At 36.0% G+C, this 19,797-nt stretch overlaps 1 protein-coding gene across 1 annotated transcript in view; it reads left to right on the top strand.

The window, feature by feature from the left end:
- The window catches only part of CROCC2 (ciliary rootlet coiled-coil, rootletin family member 2), a gene marked incomplete at its 5' end in the record, with an annotated part of 111,184 nt that overhangs the window by 2,561 nt on the left and 88,826 nt on the right, over positions 1–19,797 (top strand). The window contains 6 exons of the mRNA XM_081329888.1: positions 4,193–4,343; positions 5,526–5,671; positions 7,992–8,150; positions 11,210–11,293; positions 13,290–13,396; positions 16,579–16,717. Coding sequence (XP_081186014.1) covers positions 4,193–4,343; positions 5,526–5,671; positions 7,992–8,150; positions 11,210–11,293; positions 13,290–13,396; positions 16,579–16,717 — 786 coding nt within the window. The remainder of the gene's footprint in view (positions 1–4,192; positions 4,344–5,525; positions 5,672–7,991; positions 8,151–11,209; positions 11,294–13,289; positions 13,397–16,578; positions 16,718–19,797) is intronic.

A 19,797-nucleotide genomic window follows, 5' to 3' on the forward strand; every position in this document is an offset into this window, starting at 1 on the left:
CGATCAGATGGTCAGCAGTTTGGCGGGTCGAATCCCAAGTGCCGTGTAGCAGAGTGAGCGCCTGTTACTCGTCCCAGCTTCTGCCAACCTAGCAGTTCGAAAGCACGTAAAAAATGCAAGTAGAAAAATAGGGACCACTACGGTGGGAAGGTAACAGCGTTCCGTGTGCCTTTGGTGGAGATGAGCACTGGCCCCTAGTTGGAAACAACTAACATGTGTGTGTGGGGGAACCTTTACCTTTACCTTTACTTCAATCTGATTTTTTCCATAGCTGCCCCATTTGTGCCAGCCTCTCCCATTGCAAAGGAAGCAGCTCTCTCCATGGTCCCTATTCAGAGGCTGAATGAGCTGTAACTTATTACCAAGCCAGATTTTTTTAATTCATGCTGTAGCAGATAGGCAGCTTGATTGTTACAGTTATACAACTGGCATTTTTGCAACTCTTGCATTTTTTATATTCAAGCACAGCATCTGTTATGTTAAAAGGCAGAAACGCTAAAATGATTTAGACTGAACAGTACAAGTTGCTAAAGGGAGATGATTCCCTTACAAAACTATGTATTCCTCAGGGTTCTTTTTCCTGAAAGTTTTATAACTTTAGCTATCACATGCATTATGTTGTTAGTGCAATGTTTCTCAATCTCAGCAACTTTAAAATGTAGGGCTTCAGTTCCCAGAATTCCCCAGCCAGGTTGTGGGATTTGAAGTCCACACATCTTAAAGTTGCTGAGATTGAGAAACATTGGTTATTGCAGTATTTAATTAGATCATAACATTTGTGTTATTTCTTCACAGTTAACTTTTTTTTACTTATATTTGAGAAAGATTAAGAGATCAAATAAGATGCTTAAACTGTTCGCATCCCACAACAAGAATGAGACTCAGAAAATATACACTGATTTTAAGGTTAGGTATATAATTACAGTAAATAGCTTTCTTTCTTTTTCATGGTGGGACAATAAGCAGATAATACATCTATGACTACATATATATATGCAAACACAATGAATACATTCCTAACACAATGTGCTTCTACGTTTCTCAGGGATAGTATTATGTTAGACATGTCAAACACAAGGCCCGGGGGGTGGATCCGGCCCGCGAAGTGGTTTCATGTGGCCCACAAAGCCATCCTGGAAACAGTGAGGGAACGGCCCCCACTGCCTTGGCCCTGGCCCAGAGACCCTCCTTCTGCCAGAGACCCTCAGATCTGTCCCACTCCTGCCCAGGCCCCCATAGGCACCCTTGATGCAAACGATGTAGAGTTGGCCATGCCCGCCCAGTAGGCCATACCCACTCTAGCCACGCCCACCCAGTAGGCCACGCCCACCCTGGCCATACCCACCCAGCCCCCTGAGGGCAACCGCAATGCTGATGCGGCCCTCAATGAAATTGAGTTTTGACACCCCCGTATTATGTCAATCTATTGAGACAAGTGAAATCTCCAGGTGCACAAGCAAAATACAGCAGAGATCAGACCTGGGTAACAAACTACACCTAGTTTGAGTTCAGATTTTCAATTACAGCAAAACAAACAATATTGACAGAGACTTAGGGGTGTCTAAGCAAGAAATCAATGATCTGTTGGTTTTGCATATATCAAATTCTTCTCTTTAGCGTCTAAACACAAAACACAACCACTTGTTTCCACTGCTCCAATTTTTAATAAATTACCACAGGCATTCAGTAATCATATGAGTAGAATAACAGTTGTGTTTGTATGCTAGTTACCAGAAGCAGATACATTTCTTACCATTGTCAGATGATGTCTGATTGTGCTTGGGATTCAAAGCATTAAACTACATTCAGTGAACCTCTGCCATATTATTTCTTTCACACTGCATACAGAAAGGCTTCCCTAAGCCCTCTCTTCTGATTTTTAGATTCTCATTTTTAAAAATCCTTTTAGACTGTCTATGTCTCAGATATACATTGTGTACCTTTTTAACTTTACATGTTTTAGCTTTTTACTTTATTTTTCTTTCCAATAACTGTACCCCAATCCCTTAGGCTGGCCTATTATAATAAAAACCCAATTTGATTTGTTACCTTTATCATTTTAAGGGAGGTAATAGAAATCCAAGGAACGGAGAGATCATTAGAGACAAAATTTAGAATTATATAAGCCATAAAGCACATTTCCACCAGCCTTTTGACTTTCTTTTAATTTTTAATTTTTGAATTGAGACTTTTAAATACAGAAGTGGTTCAGTAGCACTATTCTGTTTTATTTATTTATGTATTTTTAAACTTCAAAGGCAGCAGAAATTTATTATAGTGCCCAAAATATTCTTGCCCTATAAACACTAGTAGAGCTGCACCAGTGAAGTATTATTGTTTTAGTACCATTACACAGACAGACACCTGGATAGCTTTGGCAACAAGATGAGAAATGTTTCTATTCACTATAATCTGCTTAAATACAAAATCTCATCTTACTTCATAAGAGAGTCATAAATTGCTAGCATCTCCTGGGATAAATTAAACCCTTCTCCTGTACATGTCCAGAAATTTAAAGGTATCACGCACCAGGGAATAATATATTTCAAATAGCAGCAATATTGCTATTTGACCAAAAAATACACTCTCTGAAATTTTACAGATTAAAAATAAAGTCTAGAGCATGATTTTTGGTAGTGGTATATTGATATAATTTCTTGTGGAATTCAAGGGAGAGAAGAATCTTAAATGCCAAGAACATTATTTCATTAGAGTCCAACATGTTATAGAAATGAATTCCTTTTCAACAGCAGTTTAAAAGCAAAAAAACAACACAGAAGAAAACAGTATATAAAATGCTTGCAATATGAATACAATAATATACCAGACAATATATACCCTAACTGATTCAGTTTATGTGTGAAATAGAATAGCCTTGGGTTTTAATATAGGCAAATAAATGTATTTCTTTAAAAAGCGTTCTTATATCTATTTATTTAGCTTAATTACCACAGATAGGAATTTTGCTATAATAAATACCAAGTAAGTGTCAACAAGGAACATGAAAATTCTTCAGTATTTTGCATGTGTTTTGGCATAGATAAAAAGTAAAAAAAAAGAAAAGATTCCTATAAATACCCAAAACAAAGCACAGATATTATTTTAACTTTGTAAAAAAATTATAAATTGGTCAACTGGCATAGTTGTAAAGTTAAATGAGTTGAAAACAACTCTTATGATTTATAGTACAAAAAATTTGGACTGAAGGGTCAAAATGTTTAAAGGAAAAGACATCTTTAAAATCAGAGGTAGATTCTGAATATCTTCATCTGGTCCCTTAGCTATTCTGTGATAAAATCCATTTGCATTTTTTGAGTAAACAGTCTCAGTTTTGCTTCAAAAATGTTTTAGAGTCAAAGTATAAATATGTAATATTTTGTCTAAAAATATTTATCTAAAGGAGCTCCTGTTTGGCACTGCCAAAATGTTCTTTTCTACTGATCATTAAAGGTGTAATAGTTACTGTTAAATAGGTACTATATGGCATACACAACATGAGGAGATGACAATAAGGAAGTTGTTTGCCTTTCCTGCTTTGTTTTTTTTTTAAAATAATAATAATCTGAGTTTTATCTAGTAATCCCTGGAGTTCTTTCATCTGCTTATTTACTAGTCCTGACTCCACAAAAATTTATTCTGAAAAATCTCTAACTATGGCATGAGCACACCCCAGTAGCCTTTTGTATATATGATATAACTTCATGATGCTTCCCTTTCTCTCGTCCTTAGCTCACAACTGTAGCAAACCCCAACCCTAAATCTAAGGTTAGGATGCTTCATCAACATGATAAGAGGCTGGGATCCGAATGGCCAGATCTTGTACAGTGTCTAAACTCATTCCTTTCAATGAGCTTAGACAAGCTGAATGTATACTAAACTGAGAAGGTGAAGCTGAGCTATGATGCTGGGTCTACTACCAGACTTGCAAAGTTCCCCAGCCTCACCTCCTACTAGCTATATATTAAGCATTGCTGACTGGGAAGGGGGAGACAATGCAACTAAATTCCCATGAATCTTGGACATCAGATTGTGCAGCACTCCAGAAACCATAGAAACCTACATATATAGGTGCCTGTATATATTTTCACTCATGGGTATGGAGGAGTGTTTCCAAGTAATCCATCTTCTATGAATGGCTGAATAAAATCCAACATGTTTTTCAGCCTGACTTTGATGTTTGAGTGTATTTCAGACCCTAGAAGATACAGTGCTGCATTCCAGAGCAAGCAGAGATGACAAAGCATTGACTGTGCGAGGAGAAGGAGAAAAGGCTACACCTATAACAATCCCAGCCAGAATTCGACAGATTATTACTGAAAGCTTATCTGATCCATCATCCTCAGGTACTGCCTTAAATTGGACATCCCTTTAGCAGATAATGTGTGTGAATTCAAATGCAGGAAAATGGTGGGGAGGCTGAAACTCATAAATTGATATTAGGAATGGATTGACTTCCTAACCAGATGTGTTCTGGATGTGTTGTTCCAGTAACTCCCAGAATTTCCTTCACAAAGAATGTGAAAAGAGAGCTAGTCATCTATTCTTTCCAGTAACATATTTAGTTTCTTCTGGTTCCCTGGCAGAGTATCAACTAAGCGGCTGTTGACTTGGAAAAGTGACTGGATCCATTTCCGCACTTCAGTCTCAATCACTCCTTAAACAAGCATAAGCCATTTCTATAATAGTCCACTAGTATCCTTATTGCACCAAGAGATGAGTAGCAGTCCCTCCACTCGACCAATGAGGGAGTGTAGAAATTGGCCAACATTACATCTCAGTTCTATTGTGGCAAGGAAAAAAATGTTGATGCTAGTATCCATCACATATTTTATAGTCATTACCAAAACAGTTTTAGTGCCCAACTACTTCTCATTTATTTTTTTTACAGGAAGGCTAAAGGAGTTGTGATAAAAAGTTCTATGAAACTGGAAACAACAAACTCTTTCAGGGCTCTTTCAAGAAGAATGTGTATTCAAAATAAGGAAGCAAGTCTTCATATACCATAGACCTGGAGGCTGGGTTGATTTTTTTTTCCAGGCTTAGTTTTTCTTAGGTCCTCAATTTTGCAAATTTGAGAAACTATGTGAAAATGTCTATGGACATTTAACGTCATTTCATGTGCATTTCTCTATAGGTATGCATCCTTGTGAACATCTTTTCTACTATATTCATTTTCAAATTATTCTATATTCAAATTGTTCTATAAATTGAGGTGGCTTTTCTGTAGTCTGTCTAATCAAGTTCTGATGCAACAGATTTATCATCCATCTCTATTTATGTCAAATTTTTGCTAAATCCAAAATACCAGCTTATTCTTTTTGATGTGGCATACTGGTATTCAAAACTATTTACTGTTGGCACTCCATTTCTAAGAGAATTACCCATGTTCCTGCTTCCTAAAAAGAATAGTATGCAGTGTTTGTGCATATGAATAAAGCTACATCTCCAGCTAAAATAATAATACTGCATTGATTTTAAACCACTAGTTGATTGACTTGTCATAATTTATTTGTTGATTTTTCCAGATTTATCCAAAACAGACCTTCCAGCCAATATGCAAGAAGAAAACCGCTTATTGCAGAAGGAACTTTCTCGTCTCGAAGACCTGTTGGCACACACTCGTGCAGAGAAGGATGAGTTAGCTAGCAAATATCAAGCTATTAGTGAAAGGGTAATTTAATAAACTAATTTTTGAATAAAGATCTATTGATAGAAGTGGGAACCTATATTCAAGTAATCATGGATGTGAGCACATTTCACGCATAACCTACAGAGAGGGAGGGAGAGATACAAATGAAGAAGTATGTACAAAATATATACTGTATGTATGTGTCAGTAGAAATTTTTGCATTTCAACATTTATTTAAAGGAGACAGTCATTTAAGTCTGTCATGCCTGATGGATTGATATAACTTCTAAATGAAACTGAAGTCTCATGGTTTGGGGAGCTCTAGTATCAAATGTGGTTAGTAATTTAAATAGAATTTTAGATTTTAAGAAATAATATTGCTGCAAATTATAATCTGTAATGGTACTGTCTATTTAATAATTAATTTACATTGTTTGAAAGAATTATGGTATACAGTAGGTTTCCCATATTTTTTAGAACATATAAAATGGTGCAGGACAAGAAATTAATTCAAGTTTTGTTATAAATAACCAGATGAATTACAGGAAACATAAGAAAATTAAAGAACATCTTTCTTTAAATTACTAATTTAGAGGGGAAAAATAAACTGCTAATAAACTAGCACAGCAGCATAAAGTTCTGAGGATTAAATACTGTTTATATTTGCATTTGTTCTCTATTTTTCCTGGCAGATTAACTCTGTCTAAGCATTTGCATTAATTGATTCAATGGATGTGGCATATATTTATATAATTCTAAAACTATGTTTTCATTTGAATAGTATCTTTGGCAGAACTTCTCCATTTCCATGAATAAATGTGTTCTTATGAGATAGAGTTTTTAAGAGAAGCTAATTATTTTTAAATTTGTTTTGATCTGTTGAGATGGCACGTGAAAAGTTCTATCTGAATAAGCCAAGCAAATTATTTTCAAGAAAAAAGTATATCTGTCCTTAAGTGTGCATAACATAAATATGGCTTGACTGCAGAAATGAATAATTTATTTATTTTCTTTCAAAAGTGTTTCATGTACTAGTAGCCTCTAAAATAGAAAGAGATAATCTTTATTGTTATTTACCTGTATACACGACAGCACACATTAAAATGAAATTCTAATGCCCCACTCTCGAAAGAAGGAACCACCCATCAAATAATGCCACCATCCCAAAGATAATAATAATATAATAATGGCAGCAGCACCAAAAATGCCAAGTTATACAAAAATGACATTATATTAATCCCCATCTATTTTGAATACATAGCAAAAAAGGAATCTTGAGAGTTAACAAGGTTGACACTACATGGAACAAAGCTATTTCAGAATCTAGTTGCTTCAGATACGACGAAGCCTCCTCCCAGAAGGCAACTATGAAAACCAGTCATGGAGAAGATGTGGAAAGTCCCTGACAATACTACAGACCCTGGTCAAGCAGTATTTATTTTCCATGTCCGGGATAGAAGAAGTGAATTTCCAATAATTTTTTCCACTGTCCTCACCACTCTGCACAGCATTCCTGTCCAAAGCAGTAATACTTCTGAACCAGATTCAACAGGATGTTTTCAATCATCCCTCTATAGAAACTAGTAAGGATAGGGGAAGGAAGATGTGCTCTTTTCATGCGATGCAGAAAATTCAGTTGCTGTGGTGCCCACTTCACCAATGTGCACTCCCAGAAACCACCTCCATAGTCTAATCATTAATACAAAGAGGTATGTCTGTGCCTGAATTTGCTGAAATCAACGATGATATTTTTGTTTTTCCAACATTTACAACCAAGCTGTTTTTTCACCAAACCCTCAGACTCCTCCCTTTAAGTACTATCATTGTCATCCAAAATAAGGCCCATTGTTGTTGTATCATCCACATACCAGAATGGCAAAGCAGCCACCTTTATATCCAACCAGCCATCTAGCATTCTACTGTAATGGTAACCCTTTGAAGGGAACACCCAGGACTCACATTCTGTAGTGTAAATATAGAGAGTCAATAGTGTGCAAAAATATCCCATTGACAGCACCCTAGATATATAAGGGTAGATGAGATGTTAGCTCCATTTTTATGTGCTGCTGCTTCTTACTATGCAACTGCAGCTGGACATGGTATATGGAGTGTTTGAATATGATACTTTCCAAATAAAATTTATTTTAGCAAAATCTTTGAAAGAAGCCTAAAATCCTCCTGGAAACTGATATGTAATTTATTGTCAGAAAAGTGGTAAACTGTGTTTTTTTTCATGCATGAAATTGGATCCTGACACATTGTACTTACATAACTTTTAAGAAACCAGCCCCATATTTTTTGCTATTCTGCACCCAGAACCTTGTTTTGCCAATTGGATCACAGCAAGTATTTATTTCTGTAGCTGCAGCAAGCACAACGAGCAGAGGAGGAAGGAAGCACAGCATTCCTGCAGATGAGACAGCAGTTTAAATCAGATGAAAAAGCACATAAGCGTAAGCTGCAAGCCTTCCAGGATGGGCAACAGCACCAGGCTCAGTTAGTACAGAAGATGCAAAACAAGGTGAGTGGTATTATTTTTGCCAGGACCCTTTTGATGGAGCTTGTAAGGATCCTTTTGATGGAGCTTATAAGAATTGAATTTATTGGGGCTTTCTGCTGTATTTCTTCATTAATTTAGAAGGTTCTCTGTTGAACATTCAGAATACAGACTCCTAGCAGGTCTGGCTTCCTTCTGTTGCAGTGCTTGCTAGCATCGGAGCAACATTCACAACCACATTTGTCCTCCTGCCATTTTCTTCCTTTCTAGCTCAGGTTATTGTTGAGTAGGGCAGGCAAGTCACCTGAGTTACTCATCATGAAACCATGTTCAACTTTGCAAACCATCACAAACCTTAACACAGAAGAGATTAAACTGAATCTAGGATGAGTGATGGATTGGATAAAAGCAAACATGTTGAAAATTAATCTAGAGGAGATTAATTTAATCTAATTTACATAAGGTTTTCCTTCTACAAGATCAGAAGCCATAGAATTGCAATGGGATAGATATTATAATTTGGTATCTAAGGAACAGGTGGTAACAACTTAATATTTTTCTCATGAAATATAATAATAATAAATAATGATATAGTATTCACTATTAGTTATTAATTAATGATAGATAATAATAATTAACTTGTTAGGCTGATGTGCCCTGTTATATTTATATTTATTATATTTATTTCTGGAGAATGTGTTCATTGTTTTGCATTGTTCTGTCTCTTAAACCTGTCCCTTCTCTAAAATTAGAGGATTCTGTTAAAAATCCTGCCAAGTTGTTGGAAATGCCTGATAGAGCTCCTATACTTTCCAGACTTCAGTTTTGAACTGCTCTATCATAGGTTCCACTCCCTGATTACAGAAAAAATACTAAATATTTATTGTTTTATTACTTTTCAGAAGCTTAAAGTCAGTGCTTAAACACAGTTTGCTTAATTTATGTGTGATTACATGCTAAACCTTATTTTGCTATTTTGCCTGTGTTGTTTCTTTATATTTATACATTTTTCATTGATCTGTTCTTTGTGAAATAAAATTAAAAACTGTAGTCATTTAATAAAATAAAATATTTCAATAGAATTGTGATGTTAAAAGATTAGTTCTCATTATGACCTCATTGCTCATGTTGGTGTAGGAGAAGGAAAGGCAGAGCCTGGGGACAGAGTCAAGAGAGGAATTAGTCTGGAGTCATTAAGTTCCTACAAGCAGTCCAAGTCCGTCCCCTCTTGAACTCTGTTAACTCTTATCTAGCACCAACTTAGTGCTGCCCATTCGTTGATTAGATTCTGGTACATAGACATGAACAATAAATGAGCTTAACTGAGACTTAACACATTGTCCTGATTCTTTGCACCTGACAGTTGGTGCCCTTCAGAATCTGAAATACTCTTTAACTAGTATAAACTATGCCAGTGATTCTCAACCTGTAGTTGTCACAGAGGGTCTGCAAAGGCTTGAAGAAATGTTATGATTTAGATCTTTAGTTAAGACTTGGAGGTCCATAGCCATGGTCATGGCCAGAAAAGTTATTTAAAGAGGGTCCGTGGTAAAGAAAAGGTTGAATTATGCTATTTTAGAAATTATGATAATTGAAATGCAATATGTTTTATGGACACCAAATTGGGAAAGGATGATTTAAATAAATGATTTGCCATATGAATCATACAACCTAGATCAGGGGTAGGCAACCTCGGCTCTTTTATGACTCATGGACTTCAACTCCCAGAATTCTATGCTGGCTCAGGAATTCTGGGAGCTGAAGTCCATGAGTCATAAAAGAGCCGAGGTTGCCTACCCCTGACCTAGATAGATGTGGGAATAGTAGCTTTCAATTGTCATATGGATGATTTTTAAGATGTATACAATAGCTACTATGAAGGGAAAACATACATTCTATCTAAAAAGCTCTTTGTAAGTTTTCAGAGCAGAATTGAAGAAACAGGGTACCAGCATTGCCTAGTTGTAGTACCAATCCATTAAATCAAGAGACCAGTTTGGCCTTTATTTGGAAGCAGTTTCCATAGGAAAGTACAGGGTTCACACAACATGCGAGAAGAAAACCCCCAAAAAGCCCACCCCACATTATGACTTAGTAGAGTATTTAGTCAGTCTGTATGCTAGCTAGATGTTTGGATCTTATGAAATTCTTCCTTTCATCTCTGCAAAATTTTCTGGAAGAACTAAGAAATAGCCTTCCCAAGATAATGCTCCTCAGTTGTGTTCAATCAGTTCCTATATGCACAAGACATTTGTCCAAAATCTGTATCCCATAGGATACAGTGTGAGAAAAGTTCTTTGAATAGACTGGTTTCTAGTATTTAGAGAGTCATATTGCTGAAAGTGAAAGTTCCTCCCTATTGCATCTTCTGCTGAATATACACACTCATGGATTTTTCCCCCCTCCTAAATCTTTGCTTTTTAAAATCTGTGATACACAGCCAAAATGTCTTTTTCTTTTTGACATTTTTAAAGGCTTTCCTCCCATAGTATGTTCCCTGTCTTCTCCCACTTTAGTTCTGTCAGATTTCTGTTTTTCTTCTTACTTTTAATTTGACCTGGTTCTTAGCACAGTCTACATTTTATATGTTTGTCTTCCCCATCTTCTCCACTCCCCACAAAAACCTACAATATGTCAAATAAATGACTTAGTAGCAATTCAGGGAAGTGTTCATATAAAGATGAATTTATTGTCTCTTAAACTGCCTGAGAAATTAGGGCTGGGCTAACAGATCTAATTTCAAGTCTTGCTGCTGGCCAAGTATGGTGGAGCCAGAATGAAAAAAAATATACACTGGACTTGATTGCATTTAAATGTAAAACTAATTGGAAATTGCAATTAAAATATTTGCAAATAAAATATTTTCATTCCTTATGTGCTTCACAGTATGCTTTAAAATTATAGTTTTTGGAGAGGTCTGGCTTGACCTTGAATCTCAAGATGCACAATCCTGACTTCAGGGATCAAACTTCTGCTTCTTTTATTTTAATTAAATCATTTACCCTGAACTACTCTTTTCTTTGTTCTTTCTTTTCCTCTTGAATATTCTGATTACCTAAACCTCTTTCTCCATCATGGTATAGGTGTTGCAGTATAAAAAAAGATGTGGAGAACTGGAACAGGAGTTGCTGGAGAAAACCTCTGAGTGTGAGCGTCAGAAACAGATGGTCTGTATTTTATGTGAAGGTTTTCCCCCATTAATGATAAAGCATATGGCAGGGGTCTCCAACCCCTAGTCTGCAGCCCATTGCGAACTGGGCTGCTGAAGCAATGGGCAAGCGTGCAAGTGCACAGAGCTCCATTTGTGCAATTGAGCAGGCGTACAAGTGAAACCATCCCCTCTCCCCCCACCAATGCCGCTGCTGCCGCTGCTGCCTCTCCACAGAGCCAGAAAGGTTGGAAACCACTGGCATATGGCACAGACTCTTAACATTGTGCATAACCCTGTTCTACACTGCCATGCTCAATTCAGTGGAATGAATGTTTGGAAGCTAGGCTAGCCAGCCAAAAATCATATTTGGTACATGTATTTGTTGCATGATTCATATCATTTAAAGATTCCCACAGGTTTCATTTCATGAATATCCAGTCATTTCTTCCAGTAATCTATATTTTTGATAAACAGCTAGCTGAGATCTTTATTGTGAGACAAATGTTTTACTCAGTCAGCTATCAATGATAATTTAGGCTAAACCAGTTAAGCAAGAAAAAAATAAATATTCTATGTATGTAGGTGGTGCCCCACAGAGGTTCTCTGGGTGGCTTTCATATAGTTATAATACAAAGTATATAACTATTGAAACTTTTTAAAAGTTAAGCACAAATTATAGGCTAAACTCATGTTACTTCAAAAGACAAAGTACATGGGAGGTTGCACTGTGTGACCCTGTGTTGTTAGCCATCAGAATACTTATGAAGGTTTCTAAGCTGCTGACATTTGCCAAAAAACATTAATATCTGTAGAAAAAGGCATTGCAGCAGTCAACAGAGATTACACAGAACACCCAGGCATTCAGTTTTCTACATTAATAGGCTTGGATGTTAAAGCAGCAGTTAATTAATAAATAAAAACCTTGTGAAGTCCAAATCTGTATTTGTAGTTCTCTTCAGGCAGTTATCCTAGCAACTCCATATGATATATGGCAGGTGCCTGAAAATAACAGCCAAATTAATCTTAGTACTCTAACTCTATAATATTCATCCTAGAGGCGCTATTTCTGGTGGTGTATAACAGCTTCCCAACCTGGGTGTTCTAGCTATCTTGGATTTCAAGTTCTAGAATTTTTAGCATTTGCCAGGATATATTGTCCATGTATCTGGAAGTCATCCAGGTTGAAGACAGTTTAAAAAATATTCAGTTAAACAAGTTACAGTGTTTCTGAAACACTGCAAAACTTTACAGAACTTGAACAAAGAAGCATATGGAATTAATCAGCAAGGATGTTTTTACCTCTGTTAACGCTTCTTTGGTGTTCTGGAAAAATATATACCCGATTGAGGCTTTTTTCCCCCCTGAATATATTATTATATTGGCAGGACCTACTTTTAGAATGGTCATAGAATTTTTTATATAAAAATACAATTTGAGAGAAAGAAATATCTAAATTGTCTGATGTTTGGAGCAAATGCAGATTAAAGGAAAATCTTAAAACTGCCAAAGAAAGACAAAAACAAGATCAAAACATACTGAAAGAAGAAAACAAAAGAGAAGTAAAAGCAAGTGTTATGAAAGGGAGAAAGTTTGTTCAGAAATCTGCCTCTTCGTGGGACTTCTAACTATGATAAATCTGCCTCTTCGTGGGACTTCTAACTATGATAAATCTGCCTCTTCGTGGGACTTCTAACTATGATACGCATAGGAAAATTGTAACAGTGAGGTGAAATACAGACTTCTGCAAACTGAAGGCTTTTCCTTGACTGCTGAAAATTCAACTCAGAACACATTTCATTTCTAGAGATTGCTAGTTGATGGCATTTTATACAGTAACATATCTTTTCTCTCAAATCATGAAGCTCAAATCGTTAAAGAAAAGTTTCAGGATTTTAAGTAAGCAAATAGTATAGTGTATGACACATGCAATTGCATGCATATCCTAAATCTGCTAATTTTTCTGTACCTGAATTACTATTATAGTTCAGTCTGTGATCTTTTCTTCTTCCCAGCTGCAGACAAGATTAGACTCAACAGAATTACGTTTACGACGCATTGAACATGACCATAATACAGAGTTGGAAAACACTCTCACCCACCTAGAAAAAGAGCAGCAGAGGTAATGTTGGTGTTTTTCTGGGATGAATTGTTTATTTTATTTGGAAGATCCCAATCAGGGAAGGCTAATTAGTTGCTTTAAACTGAAATCTACAACTGTAGGCCACTGAAATTTATGTGACGTTAGCAATATGCTTTCTGTGACATATTATTGCACTTATGAGCTAGGCTTTAACCTCTGATTTAGATTTGAGAGACCCAGGTTCCATTTTTTGTACTTTAAGCTTTCTTACTAAGATCTACTGGTAACGTAATCCTTAGCTTTCTATAGCTCTCCTGAAAGGAACTACACATCATAATTAGAAAGTTTCTTTCTCAGTTAACAACGTTACCTGTTCCTCATCAAAACAATACAGGTCACACCGTAATGAGAAATTCCATTCCAGGAATTTTAGGATCCAAGATATTATGCTGATTTTCTGTGGTTTTTCTACCACCAGCAGCAGAATCAATTGTACAAAAAACATGCCGGTTAACTGACTTTTGAAAAAAGATAGCTGGGGCTATGGAAAAAAAGGGGGGAAATGCAGGTTCAGAAACCTTTGGAGGAACCCTGGTAATGATCAATGCAAAGAGTGGGAGCAGCTTCCTGCCAGCAGCAGAATACCAGGCTTATGGTTCACAGACTTTGATGCCTGAAAGGGAAAAAAGCAGCTTCTAAAATTGAGATCCCATTTAGCCTTAGAATACTCCCTTTCGTATTTTTAAATCAAATACCAACCTAGGAAATCAAACATAGATTTCCACTCTAAGGAGTTACCAGATACAATATGGAAGAATACACAGAACAATATATATAAGCAGGAATGAGACTCAGAGAGCACTGATATTACTGCAAAAGGGAAAGAAGAATTAACAGAAGCTCATGTAAAATAAATGAAGTGGTTGTCACTAATGTCAATCTAGGCAACTAATGAGAATAAAATGGGATTATATGAACATGATAGAGGGATTTGTCTGTCTTAGAAGAACCTGCTAGAGAAACTAAAATTACCCCAGAGTGAGAATCTTGCTACCTGCTATGTAATTGAATTGTTAAGTGTCCAGGAATTTTTAAAAAAAGATTTTCATGAAGTTCAGAAGTTATTTCAATAATGGAAGACAGATAGAATTGTTAAAATACAAATAATACAGTGATCAACTGTAATACTTACTAAATATAAAGCATTGGTGTAGTGGTAACTGTGCAGGCAGACAGGTCTTCTAGGTAGGAATGAAAAAAAGTACTGAAGCTAATATAGGATTGCCTCAATTAGCCTTAAACACAAAATTATTGTGTAAACAAATAGGAAAAGTCTACAGGAGAAAGTTACCAAGGGAGCTGAACAGGAGGAGAGGACAAAGAAATCTATTTATTTATTTCATTTGTTTGCCATCTATTTCTCTTCAAAGCAAAATTAATGACCAGAAAAGTATTGTGTGTAATTTTTTATGCATTTTCAGTATTTATTTATGATATGTATATATCTCCAATGTTTATAAGTCTACAGTAATTGTGAGGGATTGTGTGATCAGCTGTGAAAGATGAACATGTCAACATCTGAATTGTTGCTGGTTGCAAGGATGGTGCCCCATGAGCTGTTCTTGCATAAGCAGCTGAAAAACTGTTCATGACTCACAGCAATTCTGGGGTGTTTGTATTCCTACTTGCAATTTGTGCAAGCTTCTAGTGGGTTTGAAGAAATAGTCGAGGATTAGAGCAGTAAATGGCCACACTACATTTAACTTAGTGGAGGTCATCACATATATTAGTGAATATTATTATGTACAACATTAAAGATGGTGCCTAGAAATGAGTCAAGGAAAATTGCATAATATCTTGCTTTAAGAATTCAATTTTATTTCTCCTGAGAGAAGTAAACATTTATCAGCACAAATAATGAAGGATCTACAGCAGGCCTGAAAAAGAAAACAATTTTCTTCATGGAAGGCAGTCTAGCAAAGAAGCAAGTTCAGGGTTTCAGTCAGAAGCAAGAGACATACATGTTATACTGCATTGACTTTGCTTGTTGGAAGTGAGCTGGGAAGGTTACCAATGGTGATCATGGGACTCTGGGGAATCATAAATTCATGCTAGTTGCCAAGTGCCTAAATTTTGATCATGTGACCATGGGGATATTGCAATTGTCTGAAGTGTGAAAAATGGTCATAAATCACTTTTTTCAGTGTCCTTGTCATTTCAAATGGTCACTAAAGAATGGCTTTAAGTCGAAGTTTCCTGTATTGGAACTGAAAGGTGTAGTTTGTTCAAAACAAACAGAAGCAATAGAAAAAAATGAGGAGTTGCTCTGTAATTATTTATAAATATACACATTTGCTTGGAAATTGAAGAGCAGAAGCTTGTCATTTTAAGGTTAATAGAAAAAAAAGGAAAAAGCAGGTTTGAAATGTTCTCAGAGAAGACTGCTCCATGGGATAAGTAAAGCTATCTAGGGTTGAAATATTATAAAAAGATTAGAGTCAGATCTACAGCAGTAACTCTTAATAACTGCTTAGGACTGTTGCTCCCGTAGTCTTGATGGGGTCAGTTCTTGGGATTTAGACTAACCCACAATTAATTCAGGCAAATCTCACCCACTCCCCATCTAAAATCTGTCAGCAGTACTGGTCCAAAAGGTGAAGTGCCCATAGTGAGAATGATTTCAGAACCTTGAGTATTCTTCATTAGATAGTTTTGCTAAAGAGGCATATAGTCCTTTGGCAGGTTTAACTGCTGGAAGATATGGAAAAAACCTAACAGATTGTTTTCTTTTCAATTTTTTCTAGGAAAAGAGGGGGATTAAGAGCTTGAGGAAATGTTAAATATAATACAGCTAGTCCTCAACTTAAAACAGTACAACAGCACTGAAAAAAGTTATTTATGACCATTTTTCACACGAGCATTGCAGCATCCCCATGGTCATGTGATCAATGACGATTGCAGTGTCCTGGGGTCATGTGTGCATCTTTTGCGATCTTCTGATAAGCAAAGTCAATGGGGAAGCCAGATACACTTAACAACCGTGTTACTAACTTAACAACTGCAGTGATTCACTTTACAACTGTGACAAGAAAAGTTGTAAAATGGGACAAAATTCACTTAACAAATGCCTCACTTAGCAACATAAATGTTGAGGTCAACTGTGGTCATAAGTCAGGGATTTCCTGTAGTACTCTTGTGCCCTTTGTTTCGTTTTCCTGTAGGAGTGCTACCCTTTCCCAGATGAACACGCTACTTCAGGAACAGCTGGAAGAGGTGAAATGCTCAAAACAGAGACTAGCTGGGGAGCTAGAGAGGAATTCTACTGATATGCAGAGACTGAGAAGTGAACTAGAACAGAAGGTATCTCTTTGGTACAAAGGCAGGAAATATTGCTTGACTTTTTTTTTGAATGGCTTACTACACTATGATTAAAGATCTATTAGTTCCATGTTACATTATTATAATGCACCAAGGTAAATTTGTTTATATTTTTGTTTGTGCAGTTACTTATTTGGTGATTTTAATCAATTTAATATTCAAATTGGGTCAATGGTTTATAAGTTCATTCAGTCCCAGGATTCACCCTCCATCCACTTTCCTTATCTTATTGTTGCTGTTGGGAAAAAAACAAGGCAAGAGGCATATGGATTTAATTAAACTCAGCCTTTCTGATACCACTACACCCAATTATGGAATAATATAATATTAACTATTATATTTATCCAGTTCCATTGCTTTGGGAAATGCTGCAACCTGTATACTGTCTTCTCTAATAATCACACCATGCTAATTGAAGCCTTCTGCACTATGTGCTAAGTAAGCTTTGGTGGTGGGAGTGATTTGGAAGGGCTTAAATAGAGGATTACAAGCATGTTTCTTCCCAATCTAATTCCAGTCTGGATTAATAGTTCCTCATCCACTGTTTCAGCTTTAACAATAATTGCATGATTATTTTTTTATATTTTTTAAAAAACAAGTTTTATTAATTTTCTAATTTTACATCCAAATACTTATGAAGCAATGTGCTGATTGGATAGTCAAAAGTCTAATGACAAAATCTTTATACATAGGTCAGGGTACATCAACAAAAATTCCCTCTCCAATTCCCTTAATCACAATATCAGAATCAAATTAATACATTTGTGGTTATGACACAGTCAATTAGAGCAATTATCAATACATTTTCACATATACTTATCCACATCCTGTTTTTAAGTTTTATCTAATTTCAATACAGTGCTCCAAATTAGCCTATAGTATCTAAAAAACTTAATTTTCGGGTAACCCACATTTCTCTTATTTCATTATATAGTAATTATCATATCTGAAATACGTACATTGTTCATTTAACTGCATTCTTGTTATATTTCAAAAACATATACTATTTGTCATCTTTGTAATTCATCAATGATTAACAAAGTATCTTGTGTCATTCCAAGTTCTATAATATAATTCAAAGTTATGTTCTAGTAGCTAATTTTCATTCCCTTAGAAATCTAGGTCCTAGATATAAAATCAGTTTATATCTTTCAACAGTTCCCCTTGACCCATTAAAAGAGATTTTAAGCTTTATTATTACAAATCCCAACATTAAGAAAAAAACCCAATTTTTAAATCTAACTCTAGCTTTCTTTTTGTGCCAAGCAGGCTTCCATATCATTGCCTTTAATTTCTCAAAAGTGTCTCCCTTTCTTCCTACACACGTTGTTTGAATTCAGGGAGACCATCCAGTTGTCAATTTTTCAAAGAGAGTGACCCCTTTATAGTCATTGAATTGTCACTCTAATAGATCAAATCTCCATGTTTGGCGTAGTATAGTTGTCATTAATTCAGTCTGGTCTTCTTCTTCTTTCAATCCCATCTGGCTTAGGTATGAGGTCATGTCCGGTGTTATAGTTATTGTTTGGTTGGTTAGATTCTTAATATACTGTATTTGAAGGCCTTTGGCATCTTCCATCTTAGTATTGCTTTCTTCAGCTTCTGTTGCTTGTTGAATTGTAGGTTTTATAGTTGAAATCAAAGTTTGGGCATCAAGGCTCTCAGTAAATTGTACTTGTTGTTCTTTAGAGTCCCCTATTTTGTTGTTAATTTTCTCCTCTTCTGTTAGTTTTTGGGTTGTCAATTCATCAGTTGAAGTCAGAGTCTCATTTGGTGAGTTCATGCTGTCAGATTTGTCTTTCAATCTGGCTTTCATTTGTTCAGTCATTGCCAGGATTGTTTCAAGTATAAGTTTATAGTCAAGTGGTGGAATATATTCCTCCATTTCTTTGATATTTACAGATAGGACTTTAGTGGAGGCTATTTTGATAAGAGTCAGTGAATGTCCACCTCCACTATTCCAAAATGTTGTTTTCGGTGCCAGGTGTTCCCAATTCTTATCTTTAAAGATAATGTCAAGGACAAACCTGTTACAACCAGATCTCACAATAAACAAAAGGTTTACTTACTATACCAGGTTTCACCACAAGATGTCCTCAATAGCATGTAAAATCTTTTTCCAGACTAATATGAGGCTTTTATCCAATTAATCCATTTTTTTTCCTTTTCCCCTTCTTTCACAGCTTAAACAGTAAATAGAGTAGTAGTTCCTCACAGCAATAAGAACTTTTTAGTGGCCCAAAAATTCCAGAAGTACAAATAGGTTGCTTAATTATTTAGCTTAGTCATTTGATTTCTTTTGAGGGTTTAAAATTTTGGTTCCCCAAGTAAACAGTCACCGATCTTTCAAGAGTGGGGGAGGAGATTTTCAAAAGTGTCCCACAGGAAAGTAATTAGGGAAATAAGAAAGGTAAGGTCTGACCCCAATCCTCCAGATTGCTTCGTTGTACTTGATGGTGATTTTGGCTTTCGGCAGGGAATGGCTTAATGATCGGCCATGTTAATGGCTGATCTCTTCTTCTTCGGGCCTGAGGAGCTGCTCCGATCAAATGGAGGGCTGCCACCCTTCCACGATCACAAGGAGGGCCTCCTCATGGTGGTCACCCCTCCATGGTGACTTTTGACCCTTTTCAGGGGCCTCCAAGGAAGAAAGATGGGACAGCAGGGAAAGCATACTTCCCGAACATCTGCTGGCGCCGCATGCACAAACCGGAAGCCACATTATTATTAATTGTGTGATTATAATCATACCTGATTTTGTCCTCATTATTATTTTGCTGGAGGGGTTGACTTTTCCCTTTTCATGTGTTTTTCTCTTTTTTCAGTGAAATTTTGAAAAGGCTATAGTTTCAATTTAGCACGTAATGCAGATACATTTTACGTTTAGTTCTGTTTACTGTTGTTTAGAAAAATGAAGAATAGCTTTAGTCCAACAGATAACTGACTTATCTCTCAGAATGGTCAAATGAACTCACAAATTTTTGGAGACATTGTAAAATATGTGAATTTGGTGAATTCAACAAGTTCATGAATTTCAATATGTTATTCCAAATCAGTAATCA

Source organism: Vipera berus, assembly GCF_964194415.1.
Source record: "Vipera berus genome assembly, chromosome: 5".
In the NCBI taxonomy this organism is placed as follows: domain Eukaryota; kingdom Metazoa; phylum Chordata; class Lepidosauria; order Squamata; family Viperidae; genus Vipera; species Vipera berus.